Source organism: Streptopelia decaocto, assembly GCF_964273445.1.
Source record: "Streptopelia decaocto genome assembly, chromosome: 5".
Taxonomy (NCBI): domain Eukaryota; kingdom Metazoa; phylum Chordata; class Aves; order Columbiformes; family Columbidae; genus Streptopelia; species Streptopelia decaocto.
In genome coordinates, this window is record NC_138659.1 from 52,492,858 (window position 1) to 52,507,929 (window position 15,072).

General features: G+C 40.7%; 1 protein-coding gene across 1 annotated transcript in view; it reads right to left on the reverse strand.

Annotated features, from left to right (window-relative positions):
• The window catches only part of HECTD2 (HECT domain E3 ubiquitin protein ligase 2), a 40,269-nt gene extending 27,304 nt beyond the window's left edge, over positions 1 to 12,965 (reverse strand). The window contains exons 1-3 of the mRNA XM_082053083.1: positions 12,428 to 12,965; positions 6,996 to 7,125; positions 1,057 to 1,195 (exon numbers count right to left, since the gene is read on the reverse strand). Coding sequence (XP_081909209.1) covers positions 1,057 to 1,195; positions 6,996 to 7,125; positions 12,428 to 12,646 — 488 coding nt within the window. The 5' untranslated portion in view covers positions 12,647 to 12,965. The remainder of the gene's footprint in view (positions 1 to 1,056; positions 1,196 to 6,995; positions 7,126 to 12,427) is intronic.
• Positions 12,966 to 15,072: the final 2,107 nt, after the last annotated feature.

Genomic DNA, 15,072 nt, shown 5'->3' on the forward strand with positions numbered 1-15,072 from the left:
AGAAAATGTTCTCTGTTGCCTTGTGCCCACAGTGAACCAAGCAAAGCCAGCAAAACTTTGTGCTGTAGACCTGACATCAGGGAAAGACAGTTAAAAACAATTCAGGTCGTTTCCCTGGAGACTTCTGCTAGCCTAGCTAAGCCTAGCTAAGCTGATCAAGCATTGTGTACTAAGTATCATAACGGTGCTGGAAAAAATCTCATGCAGATGCACTTTTGAATAAGGGTCTGTACCAATTTAGAAAAGTAGAAATGGAACACAAGACACTATTTCACATCAATTCTACTTTCATTCCAGCTAAATCAGAGTTACCGCACAGCAGTATAAGTATCGTCTGCACAGACTCCTTAGTCTTAAAACTATTTTTACTTCGGCAAACTTAAAGCATAGTGACTCTCACAGAGAGGTGCCAGAATAGCTTTCACTGCTTAAAATTGTGGTGAGATAAGAAGCAAGAATACATGAAAGTAAAGAAATAAGATTTGGCCATAAAACTAATATTGAAAATTAACACTCTTCGACATACTGCATGAAGAAAGGTCATCTGCACTTTTAGCCAAAGCTAGAAATAGTGCAATCCACATAATCACCAATCTAGGTCCTCAAATAGGAGGTTATACATTTAAGTATCGGATGTGCAGTGTTACAAGCCTGAGAACACTCAGTATCTCAGTGGACAGAACACACCATAATTGGCAGCACAAACAAAATACCCAAGACTGAAAGGGATTTTCAAGCCTACAATAATCCATGTATCTTTTTTTCCAAAACTGAACATCCGCTGAATGTCAGGAACCAAATTTTTATCTCTGAAGTACAAGATTTAGCAATTCTTGAACAGAACAACACTTCAAGGTAGAGGCAGGTTTTTTTTTATAATTTTCACAGTACTAGTTATCAAGCCAACCACCACAATCAGTCCAACTACTACTACTAGTCAGTCTTAGTGAACCGTTCCCTCATTTGAGATTAACAAAATCAAGTGTATACGTCAGGACAAAATAAACAAACTCCAAAGAAAGAAAGCACACTTCTAGAAACACTGGTGTGACTTACTCAAAATCTTTCACTGTTTTGGTTCGGACAGGAAGGGAAGGTTCAGGAGGAATTGGTGCTTTCATTTCTTGGGGTAGTGTATCTATAGAGATGCGCTGCTTTTGTCGTACATCGAGGCAAATAGGTGGTAGGTCTCTCACTTATTAAAAAAAAAAACAAAAACAAAGCAAAAACAAACAAACAAAACCAACAATAAATACAATGCAATCATATAAACAGCTAATAAAATACAGGTTTATAGGAACTAGGGGAAAAAAAAAAACCACAACACAACAAACCAAACTCAAACTGTCTGTTTCTATGTCTTTAAACTCCTGCTCATCCAAGTACTTTTCTTACCAGGTGCTCATGCCAGACAGTATGGAAACTTCCACTAATTGAAGGGAAAGCAAAGCCTATAAATAAAAAACTGTGTCCTGAGTTCATAACCAGGTCTTTGTGAACAAAGTGCTTCCTTCTGCCAAGGAGAAAAGGGAGAAAATTGTCTAGTCTGTCTCCTGTCTAAGGCCTTCTGAAAGACAGAAGTGTCTATTATTTTTTAGAACTGCTGGACAAAGTTGCAAACAAATTATTTGTCTATTACAAAACAAACAAAAAACCCCCACTAAGATTTTCACCATTGAACTGCTGGCATAGTACTGACACACAAACACAACTCATTAGGGAAAATAGAAAATATTATACTTACCTAAGATGCACTGGTATTACATCAGTAATAATGAACTGGTATACATACAGCAGCATTCACATAACACAAGAAAACCTCAAGTTCATATATAATTTCATTTTTAGAAATGAATGCTGCAGAATTTTCATTAAATTTATTTGTAGCTGTAGATGCTCAACCTTCTGAACATTAACCCAAGTGCCTTCAAAAGTCTGATGCATAATGAAAGTGCCTATTCTGAACCTGAGCCTATGAGGAACTCAAGATAGGCAAGGTAGAACTTAATTTAAAAACAACAACACCACAAAGTCAAAGGATGTCATGAAATCAGAGTGTTACCCAGGGTGATCCTATTATATTTGCTGTTCGAAAGACAAACTGAGCAGTCCATTACTGGTAGTTATTAGTCATGAAGAGTAGTGTTGTCCATTATTGTATTTACAATATAGATTCTAAATATTGTAATATACAAACTACAACACTGGTGTTCCCTACATCTAAGAAAAATCTCAAGCACAACCACACCAAAGTCCAACTATTTTCTGACGTACAAGGACAAGTCTTCAGTCTGTTTTCCTATACTGTGATTTTCAAGTTTTAGCTAGAGCTGACTGTGGATCATTACAGCCTCCTAAAAGAATCTCTTCAATAAATTAAATGGGAGATCTAAGTTTTCCGTCTTGCGGAGTATTACTGCTGAAACAGTAACATCTTTAAATATTTCTTCTCAATAAGTTTGGCTGCCTACTCTTAAGTACAAATAGCAGTGCTTCAACAAGGTCATTCTGTTCTACTCGTTACTTCATATTTGATCTGAGAACATTGTATAGGGTTTTATGTGGTAATGTTTTGGCAGCAGAGGGGCTGCGGGGGTGGCCTCTGTGAGAGGAGAGTTGGGGCTGCCTCTCTGTCAGACACAGGCAGCTCCAAACTGTTCCAAAGGACTACACTCAATGGAAAAAGCCCACATTGGAGCAGTTCTTGAAGAACTGCAACTCATGGGAAAGAGCCACATTGGAGAAGTTTGTGAAAGATGGTACCCATGGGAGAGACTCCATGCTGGAGCAGGGGAACAGCATGAGGAGGGAGGAGTAGCAGAGATGAAGTTTTACGAGCTGACCACAACCCCCATTCCTCACCCCCTGCACCACCTGGGAGAAAAGAGGTACAAGAGTGGGGAATGAAGGAGCGAAGTTGGGAAGGAAGTGCAGGGGGAAGGTGTTTCGATTTTTGGTTTTTTGTTGGCGAAAAAATGATTTCCCCAAGTCTGGTTTGTCTGTGATGGTAACTGGAAAGTGGACTCTGTCTTTATCTCAGTCCATGAGCTTTTTCATTTTACTTTCTCCCTGTGTCCTGTTGAGGAGGGGGAGCGATAGAACAGCTTGGTGGGCATCTGGCAGCCAGACAATGTAAACCCACCAAAAGCATGAAAAAAACGCAGTATACAACGCAATATACACAAACATCCATTTTACTGACAGCATCCTCTCAAATATCCTTAAAAAGCTTCTTTAGTCTGTACTACACTGCATGTTTTTAAAAACCATATTCATTATGATTCATGTTTGGGATGAAAGACACTGTATAAAATATGTCCTCAAAAGTCAAACACATTAAACTGAAATCCTCTATGAATTGGCTAAGAACCCTCTAAGCCTTTTTGCTACAGTTCCAACAGGGTTGTTTTTTGGTGTCTTTGTTTGTTTGTTTCTAATAAAATCAAAGTAGTAAAACTACTCTGCTGCCTACTCCATTTATCACAGCAGGGAAATAGATACTAACAAAATTCCCAAACCCCAAAGGAAGATTCTTTTCACTCATGCTAATGGCAGAGACACTGTCATTGTGACTTAGCCACCATTCATCAGACGATAATAGGTCAGAGCTGCCCTCAGTCCCAAGTATGACATCAATTATAGAACCTTGCCCACTCTCAAAGCTGGTATTTAAAGCTATTTAAATGAGAAGAGTAGTCATTTAAAAACCAAAGTGGACACATAGATTCTAAATTAATTCAAATCAAGGTGCCAAACAATCCTGCCATGTAAGTGCTCTGCTATTGCACATCATTCTCTGAAAGCAGGATGGACTGACTTAAAATAAACCATTTTTATACTCTGAGAAAGACAAGTCATTCTGTTTTTTCAATTTTAAATGGATTAAACATTGAATTATAACCAGCTGAAGACACTGAAATGAAGAAAATATTCTCTCCACATCTGTAAAAGAGACGGCTACTGACAGAAGCTGTTTCTCATTTAAGTCAATTGTGACTGCAGGTGCTAAGCTGGTAACTTGCACCCTGTCAGTGATGCAATTTTCTTCAAAATATATGCAGCTTAAATTAGATATACTAACACTGAGTTTTAATAATAGCTTTAATAAATACTGTCAACTTCAGTATGTTTTGCCATAATTCAAGTTTATCTGTAAACAGATTTATTTGCTCATCTGACATTCAAACATATTAATTAAGATCTGTCACTTGAGTTCCATTGAGGAGAAACTTGAAACTTGAAGCTTTATGTATTGAGTTGATAAGCAGCAATAACACAATATTACAAGACAAGGAAAAGCAATCATTTCTGGCTGCTTGCCCAGTTACATCGAGTAAAAAAACTCAGCAATGCATGACTGCTTAGGGAATGATCAAAAACTTTGAGGAAGAAAATCTCATTGATACAAAGCAGAATTGACTAGTACAAGGAAATTTAGAGTGAATGAATTTAGAACAGCAGTTATTTTCACAGTGATCAACACAGTTACTGGCAGAAAATTTTTTTTCAAAGTAGGTAAAGCAAACACATTTACTCGTATTGTAACATTATAAAAGAACTAGAACAATCTAGTTCATACATAGATTTAATAACAAATCATTGTTGTGTTAGAAGACTTGTTATATAAACTCAATCTGTGTGGCAGCTAAATAGCAAACAAACATCATCCTCGCGCTCATGCTGTATTTACCAGCATTATCTTCTCCATACTTTTGTTTTTCAACAAAATTAACTTTCTTTGAACTCAAGCCTAAAATGTTAACAGTATATGCACATCTATATAGATACATATTCAGAAAGATATCACTTACATAGATAAACTGAAAAAAACCTACCAGGCATCGTTCTCAAATTCCAGAATAGCAAAAGAGGCATTTTTAACTGAGAAGCCTGTTGCAATGATTATTTCTTCCGTAGAACACATATACCTCCTCAAAAAATTTCAAGTGCACCTCTGACTATTGGAAAAAATAATCTGATTTTGCATAGGCAGCTTACCCTGATCTTGAAGTTACCAGAATATCTGCTCAATGTTACACATCAAGCTCAATTTCAGTAATATGGCCTTGACTACAATAAATAATGCCATGCACTAGTGCGGTGAAAATTAACTACTAAGTATTATGAGGCAGTAACCGCAACTGGGACAATATCACGTGCAGCAAGAACTGAGGGCATTTCGGGTGAAAAAAAAGAAAAGGGGGGCGGGGTGGGGTGTATTTCCTGTTTAGTGAAATCAGTTCTGCAAAAGGGTGCTGTATTTTTCACATTGCTTGCCCCAATACTAGATTTAATTTTACTTTGTCCTAAATTTTATTAAGCAGCAGGCTCTCATATTGTAAGATTGTATTAAGCAACTGTTTGGACAGAAGCTGGACAGGAAACACTTAAGGCTTAAATAATGAAAAATAGTAGTTTGGAATCAATGAATCGGCTGCATGCATGTTTCTGCTACAAAGGCCAGCAGCCCAGCAGTGAATATTGCCAAAAGGTCACTTTCAGCTTCTGGGGAAAAGAATGTTACCTTGGAAAGGTAAAACATTTTATTTCTCTGAGGACTTTCAGATTCCAAAAACGTTGCAATTGTTTACATACACTTCACATATGAAGACTTTTCTTCAAAAATACGTAGGTGAGAGCAATGGCTACTTGAAGGCTGTTCTTCCAGCTTCATTAGCTCAACCTTACAGCACTTTGAGAATCACCAGAGCTCTGACCTGCTTTGCAGCATCATCTTTTTGCCTTACCCCAAGCATTTCCCTGAAGAACACCACCTCTACCTAAACCCTGGTAAGTTATGCAGCAGTGGAAGAATTCCTCACTGGCCACCTGCAGCCACCTTTATTTTCTTTGTGTAGCACAAAATAACTTGAGCATAGTACCAAATCCTGTCTGAGCCACCATTTACACATAATTACCTTTTCCGTTTCAGTGATTGCCTTTTTTTTTTAAAAAAAAAAAAAAAAGAAGTAGAAAACGCCTCCTTAAACCATAACAAAAATTGCTAAAAGGTGAGGGGGGAAAAAAAAAAAAAAAGCCTAGCATTGACTTTTACAGTATAGGATATGAAGATTATATTAGTAAGGATCCAATCCTACACAGTATAAGCCACCTTTTTTCTGCACAACTTTGAAATGGACAATCCCTGTCCATAGTTTTCTTTCAAACTTGCACTGCTGAGATCTCTTAATTAACGCAGTCTCTTTCTCTCTAGCCTTGAATTCACTGAGTGCTATAGGTTTAAGAGAACCACAGAATAATAATGCTGAGAGGGACCTGCTCAGATGCGAGGTCAGGATAAACCTGAAAAATATCTGTACAACCTTTTCCCAAAGGTGCCAAATTACTGAAATTCCATATCCTAGCCCAAAAATCTGATAAAAAATTCAAGTCTAGCCACAATGTCATGTCATCAGGCTTCATGATTCTAGTCTACCATGCTGAATATGCAGCTCCACTTTCTTTTCAGCACTTACCATTACCTCATCATACCACAACAACCTTCCTTCTCACCTTTAAAGCTCTTCAGAACTTACCAATCTTTGCCTGTGAATTTTGTGTCACCACCAGCCTTCATCTTCACTCAAAAGGAGCAATTCTCAGCAACTGTCTCACTTAAAAGCCCTGTGCTTGCCTCATCCCTGCCATACTTCAGATGGCAATTGAAAAATCTTCTCCACGAAGTTCTGACACAATTTCTAGAAAAACTGCCATCTGACAAACAGCATCTGCAGATGGATGACTGAATCTGTAACTTTCTTAGAAACTTCAGAAGATTATTTCATCCTCCATGTCTATTTTTCTTATTCAACTTGTCTCTGACACAACCTCTGCAGAGGGTAGACTACAATATATATTACTGCCTGTACAATGTACAGTATAGCATAATTAAGGAAATCTAGATTTTGTGGCACTACCACAATACAAATATTGGCAGAACACTGAGCACCATCTTAAATTGGTAATTAAGAAACACCGGGTTTTTATTCTCTTACCATTTTTGATGTTGGGTATAACAAGTTGCGTAGGTGAATTTCTGTTTCCGATGCCTTCTTTCTTTTGGTTGATAGTTGTGATGAAACTGCTGAAAGTGGAAAACTGATTTTTGGCTCCTCTCTCCAACCCCTGTAATTAAGATGACAGCATGCTATAAAGGCCTAATACATTACTGCAAGAGTAATCTTACTCATGAGGTATTACCCAGAATACTTAAATGTCTTTATCTTGAAATCAGATGGGTAATACCTAAATAAGTCAGAAATAATGATTCTACACATTTGTTTCAAATTGAATCAGGAGGAATCAGGAAAATTCCTTTCCACTCCATTCAAAAACTCAGCTACTAATTTGCAGGATATGGTATCCTCGGATTACTGTGAAGAAAACAATACTATTAGAATGCTTTCAACAATATTCTAACTTCCAGTATCCTAATTTCTAACTACTTTCATATTAACTTCCAGTATCCTAATTTCTAACTACTTTCATATTCCTCACTACGTCTAGCTCACTTTAAACAGATAAAGGGTAACATATTCCTTTTCATCCAAATAATCCTAATATAATTAAAGTAGTTTAGAGGAATTTCCCAAGACCTGAAACGTGGGGCCAAGAATTCCATGAGAGGTAACCTACTAATAAAATCTCAATACTGACTACCTGTGTAAAAACCCCTAGTGACTCAAAATCAACAGAATCAGCTGCCACTGAAGAACGACTAGCTAACAAACAGTTGTTAACACCGTGTTAGATAAACCTGCTTGAGTTTGTGCTGCCAACAAAGAGTCTGCATGAGCCCTTGATAAGAAATGTTGAGTACTTATGTGTTTTAACAGTGAACGAACACAAGTGAAATCACACAACAGACTTCCAGAGGATTGCACCAATCAGTCTGTTTGACACCACAAGTGCTGTTACATATAATGATTTACCCTGGAGAATTTGCAAAGCATGGGTGGGTTAAGGGGCTTGCCCAAGATGACAGAAGTCATTTGATAGAGATTTTCTTTTCCATCTCAGCTCCAAACCATCAATTGATATTATGCAAAGGTAGATCAACAAAAAACTCACACTCTCCCTACATACGACGATTTTCAGCCTCACCTGAACCTAAAGATTCATTTGTTTAATATCTGGTATTTCAGCTCTCAGTTATTAATAGAAAAAAAATGCAAATCAAAACAGTAATTCCCCAAATGAGAATAAAAGTTCTAGACTGATTAATGTAATAACCTATCTTTTTTTTAAACCATACATTTCCCTTTCCCCTTAAGAGTAGTAAATTTGGAGTATGACATGCAGCCAGAGTTCTGAGGAAAGCACTTCACTTCCACCACAACATCCTGAAATACCATCAGGAGGGTAATAACACAGCCCATAAACCTGCCGTGCCACAGTGTACGCAAGCTGGTACGCTGCCAGGAATTTAAAATAACTGTGGCACAAACAGCCATTTTTCCATGGCTTATAACTCAGCAAATTATTAATTTGAACAATCAGTAGGACTTCTGGCTTGAAAATACCAAGTTTCAATTTCTAGCTCCAAATTCCTTGTATGCAACAACCATTCAAACACAACATTTAGTCACCATTATAATTTTGACACTAACTTTTTATTTTATTCTAGAAATGTATCATTTGAAATATCACTAAGATGCTTCTTAAAAATCCATGACTGGAGAAAAACCAACCCTGAACAAACATGCAAAGACATTATGAACTGAAAAGTGACTTTTAAACAAATCTAGATCTGAGGTTAACCTGCTGTGTCACAAAATGTATGTTCTAGGTCGAAAACCCCTGGAGCTTGGACTTGTCTAATTATGATTAATAGGGAATAAATATCATAGATCATCGACAAGAGGAGCTTTTACAAAACAGACTACTGCAACAGCCTTTTTGACTGACTCAGCTTTCTAGATTTTACTCCAGCCATACCACTGCGTTATCACAGTTGAACAGTTATTTAAAAGGGTTCTTAATGCTACTTCGCTCAGCAGTGACCAGAAAGAACAAAAATGGCATGCACTATTTAAGTCCATTATCCCACTCCAAGTGCAGTCCCAACAATACTAGACAAAAGTATGGACAAAGGCTTTACTGGGAAGCCCCAGAGGGATACTGGGAAACCACATGCTCATTAATGAGGATCTCTGACACCTCCTGGGAAAGTAATCTAGGACAAGTGTACAGCACCATGTCATACTTACAAAATTTTGTAGGAGGTCAGTGAACCTCTAGAGCCCAAGACTCCGCACACACACTAACAGCAGAAAACAGAACCCGACGTAAAGAATGAGTGTGCTTAGGGGGAGTGAATGGATCAAAGTAATCTTTAATCCTCTTTTTAAAGAACATTTTAATAACTCACAACTCTGCTGGATTCTTACTGGAAGCTTTCCAAAGCATTAAGCCCTCCATAAGACTAGAGAGGTACTAGCATTATACTTTATAAATCTATGTTTTCCATTATTGAATTTAAATTCGATGTCGAAAATAAGTCAAACTGTTTACAAAGAGCACATACAGAGTACTTTCTGGGAAGAGGCAAAAAGCAATCTAGAAGAGTTTCATGAAAGTCTTACTCTTTAGCCCCAACATAACTCATTCAAGACCCATTTGTATGTGGCAAGCAAAGGCCAGTGAGGAGTAGAAGGGTTTTTTTTCCCTGTGGAAGAAGACAGGGAGAACAATCAGATTACCTAAACGCAGCTGTCAATGCAACAGTCTATGCAAGAAGTAGGATTTCCCGTCCATTCATATCTTGAAAGGTGTAACACAGTACTGATTTTGTTTTACAGAAGCCTCTGCTTGTTCCTGCTTAGAAGTTACTTAGCTTCTCACGAATTTATTTTCAGAATCTGAACAATGAACTTTCAAATCATCACCCTTTATGCATTATTTCCAATCACCATGTGACCCACAAAAAAAAAGCCTGCACTCCTTGCAGGATGATGTTAAGTTATTCATGGACTAATTCAATCACCATAGCTTTCCTTAGAAATAAAAGAAACAAAAAAGGTAACAACAACAACAACGAAGTAATCATTCTTCCACAATTCCACATGGCTCTTGGCTAGGAAAATCCACAGTATGGACGACGATAACAACAGTCACATAACTCCTTTATTCCAACTTGCAGCCAGCTTAAACTCCAGATGAGACATCTTTCATGCACATGCTCTTAGGAGAGAAAGGATACCAGTTATCTATTGACTTACTAAAATTCTGACCTCTTCCACAATCATTGTGGAAAATGGAAGCTGTTTAAAGGATGTGTCACTCCATGTTGCCTCCAAGGAACCTCTAGTCATGCCACACCAGTTGCACAAATCTATGGTGGGTCTTTAGCGAACTGAAGAAAATGTCAATTACACAAAATCTGGGGAGATGTTCTGAGACAAGGATATCTAAGGGTCACTTCATCTAGAAACAAGGTACAGTATCTGTATCACCATAGTCATTATATGATGCCTATAAATTTAGAAATAATAGGCAGAGAGAATATGGAAATTAAGGTTATCTGGAATATCACTGTATTTGTATCAGATGTGTTTTTAAAGGAAGGGAATTGTAATGGGAAAAAAAAACCATGAACAAGCAAAGGTATTTTTAAAAAAAGACAATTATTTCTCCCTTTTGTCATTATGTCATATTACAAACTCTTCTCCAGTTTAATGAAGAGGAACCTGAGAACATAATCCTCTCTTTAAAAGTGTTTGAGTGCTAAGTAACAGTTATTTTTTGATGTTCAATCAGAACTTGTAATACAAGAACTTGTATTAAAATCATGCTATATATGATGAATCTCACAACATATTTCACAAAGCCCTGGAATTAGATGTGTACATTGGTCACAACTAGGGCTTAGCAGACCTGGAGTCCAATACCTTATTCATAGCAGCTCATAAATGTCTTGCAAAAGCATACCTGCATGCCCTGCTTAGTATATTTGGATCAACACTGCATTCTGTCACAAACAGAGAAATCTAAATCAATTACATCTGTAAACAAAACTCTGTCTGTAACATATTATGAAAACCCACATACAGCTCTTTGTAAATTCAAAATCCCACATGCATTTAACAAGTGTCCACACCCAGCCACATTTGAGCTCCTCTGTAGCAGGTCAACTCAGACAACTTGTTCCCACGGGCAACAGTTCAGAGGGGCATGAAGGATGCCCAGCTACAAACAAGTTATCCTTATTCTTTAAGGCAGTGGGAATTCCATGTGGCTGCCCAGTTGCACACATTTTTCATTAGCTAAGCCCGGTACATTTTAGACCAGCACTTTTATCTTTATTCTAGGAGACTTGCATTTGGCAATCAACGTCTAAAGTGGAGATTTTCAGAGGTAAAAATAACTCCTGGGAACTTGTCCATTACAGACTTCTCCCACCAAAGCTGTATTTAAATCACAAGAACAAACACATTCTTTCACATTCAGACAGATTTGCAAAGCTGAAAGTCTTTCAGAAGATTGGAACATCGCAGGCAAAACACAAAATTGGCAGAATTGCTCCAAGGAGTTTGCAGTTTGCCTACAATTACTTCATTTAACATTACAATTATTTCATGACAGTCATAGAGACTCAATCTTTTAAACTTAAGTTATGTAAAACGATAATTTCTAGGAAGTCAGATACTTATAAGAACTGTTGAATTAAAATCTCCTAACTGTATTACTATAGGATTGGTAAAATTTTTGCTCTTTTGTTGAAATTACAGCAAGCTTTAATGTTAAGCTACACAAGATACTCAAGTCATGCCAGGAAAATCTTACATTTCATAATATTGTGTGGTCAGCAGAAAGAAAATCATAACTCCGGTAAAACTAAAAATCTCAAACGAGTTTTCTTAAATGAAATTATTGTAGCAAATATCCCTCTCGCAGTTTGTTTGTTTGTTTTTTAACCCATGTCAACTCATTCAGCAATCATCAAAATGTTATGTCATCTTCGCTTCAACACAATGTAAAAACCACACAAGACGTTTGAAGAAAAAGTTAAAAATACAGAAGTATTTTCCAGTTAACTCTCTTGCTATTAAGTGTATTAAGAGCTGAAACCCTCCACCCCCGGCAACCTTTAACGAACATTCACAATGCTGCAAACCCTCAGTCATGACTAACAGAAAGGAGCAGACCGTTGTAAAATGTTAAAGAACTATAAGTAGATGTAGAATTTATAGCTTCCTTATGTCACTGCTTACAGATGCACACGGTATTTTTAAAAAACTTGAATGAAAGCTCTCAACGGAAAAGAACATGAAAGGAAATTAACATGATGCTCCCCCACCACCAAGAATAAAGCAGCAAACAGAACAAACGACAGCCGGGACCGCACGGACGGTCCCGCTCCCGCTCCCCGGGGCCGGGCGGGGGCTGACGGGTCGCCCGGCCCCGCCGGGGGCCGCGGGAGACCTACCTCGGCAGCCGCGCTGGATGCCGACGGGATAGGCGGCAGTTTCTCTCGCTCCTTTTCTTTCTCGCCTTCTTCCTCCTCCTCTTCATCCTCGCCGCTCTCCTGGGCTGACGAGGGCGCCGCGCTGCCCTGGTTCAGCTCCGCGCCCGGCGGGAGCCCCGCGCCGGGGCCGGGGGGCAGGTCGGCGGCAGCCGTGGCCGCCGGCGGGCTCTGCAGCGACATGGCCCCGCTCCCGGTCGCCCTGGGCGTCTCTCCTCCCGGCAGCCACTCAGCCGCCGCCAGCACCCGAGCCCCCGCGCCCTCTTCTCTCCACTCCCGTCGCCCCCGAGGGCAGCCCCAGCGCCGCCGCTCTGCTCTGCTCCGCTCCGCGCGGGGCCGCCGCGGCAATGCAGCAGCCGCGCTGCTCCCGGGCGCTCAGACACCCCCGCACGGCGGGGCGGAGCGCAGTCCTGCCGCCCCCGCCGCTGCCCCGCCGAGAAAGGGGAGAGCGAGACGCGGTTAAGCGGAGGCGCCCGGCGCCGCCGAACCCCGTTACACCCGTGACCCCTTGGCCACCGCGCCACCTACAGACCGCGGCCAGCAAGGGGGGGCCTCCGCGGCCATGTTGTTTATAGGCGGCTCATAGAAACGCGCTTGGCGACTGGGGGCGCCGCGCGGGGGCAGCGGAGGACACGGCTACGGAAATTCCGTAGCGCAGGAAAAGGCGCGGTGCTGGCCCGGCAGCGCCGGGCGTACGGGAATGGGGGCTGTGCGCCGCGCTTAGCGCAGCCGCGCTGCCCAGAAGCGAGCGCTGGGCGGCCGGCGCAGCCCCGGGAAGGATTCGCTCGCCGGAGCGCGGGTGGCGGGAGGGCGCTTCGAAGCATGCAGCTCCCGCACCCCCCTGCAGCGATGCTTCTGCCGGCCGGGATCTCCGGCCTTCCAGCGAACTCGTGTCCTCCGCGTCCCCGCGAGCGGGGAGCAGCGTCCTCCCGGGCTGCGGGGGCCAGGCGCGACAGGGCCATGGCGACGAGTAACAATATACACGAGTAACAAATATAAACTGCGGTGATGGGACCTCGGGGCGGGTACCGGCTCGGCAGTTCTGCTCCGCCTTCACACGGGCCGGTGTTGCCTATTGCACCGCTGGCAGGCACTGTGCTGCTGGTGGCACCTCTCGCACCACCCTGTCGCCTCATGATATCTTCAACATGCTTTCAAGTCACACTCCAACGAGAAAAGCACATAAATGAGGTGTAAAAGCTCAGAGTTGCACTGGCAAAGCTGAAGTAGAGCTGAGGCCTCTGCGATGAAAGGTCTTGGCCCTTCATTTGGACAGGTCTTAGGAAACCAGAGGTCATACCTGCTGTCTATGTGGTAGCTCAGTCTTGCTGAGGCTTTGCAGTAATAATATATTAAAAACTAAGTCATCTTCAGAACACATGCTACCCCGTTTCCCCAAAAAAAAGACTGACCCCAGCAGCATGAGTTTTCAGGAATTTTGGGGATGCTCGAAATATAAGCCCTACTCCAAAAATAAGCCCTACTTACAGTTCATTTAAAAAGTCAACTTAAATAGTGTCCAGGCAGCTATACATGTAAAAAAGTAAGCATCTTTTGGAGCAAAAATCGTATAAGACCCTGTCTTACTTTTGGGGAAACAGGGTATTTTGATCTGGTTGCGATACAATATCTAGACTAGCTGTAATACAGCATTTGTCTGTGGGGTACAAACCTACAAAGGTAGGTTGATATACAAAGGTATGGGAGTTTTTCCATCTACAAAGGGTGCCACATTTGTATATACTCAGCTAGATAAAATTTCAGTCCTTCAAACCATCAGCTGCCAGATGAAATAAGCTGCTTTCAGACCACTCTAATTTTGTGTCTACAGAAGAATTCCCCTCCCAGCGTCAGGATCAAAAGAGTTTGAATAGCGTTACAGACTACTTGAAAAAAATTCTTCAAAATTGTTTTTCAGATGGAAGTAAGCCACGTGACAGTTTTTCTCAGCACTGGCATTACACAAGTAGCTCCTGCAGGCTGGAGCTGTGGTAAAGATCTCTATAAGCTGCTTAAAAGCGAGGGCATAATAGGTACTGCAGTGTTAATCTAACACACTGAAAAATGCTTTCCCTTTTTGAAGGAACTGGCAGACCTGGAGTTTATTAGGTTTCATTAAGAAAACGCTTTGTCTCCTTACCAAGTTAAATATGAGAGCTGGTTTTCCAAAAAGTTTACTCCTCACTGTGCTTCCTTCCAGTTGCTCTCAGTGGTTTGCATGAATAAGTGGCCTGCTGCACTTAAAGCCCCCCAAACACTCACTCATCTTTTTCCATTCCTTGCCAAGAAATAACATAATGATAGTAATTGCAACAACTTCAGTACAAGCAGCTACACACCCCGCAGCAGTCCCCAATGGGAAGTAATTGGCACAGCTGTTTTGTGGAGCTGTGCCGACTTGAAACATGGAAGGATCTGCTCCCTTGAGCCTGCAGAGAGAGATGAAGCAAAGGGAAATAGAACCGTAGGAAGGCGAGTATACAAGCAAACTCATAATGCCTTTTTTTTTTTTTTTAAATTCCACTGAGCTCTAAAGGCCCGAGTTTCAATAGCTTTATTTCACAAAAAGCTAATACAATGTCAAAAACATCAGTTTTTACTGTCCATAC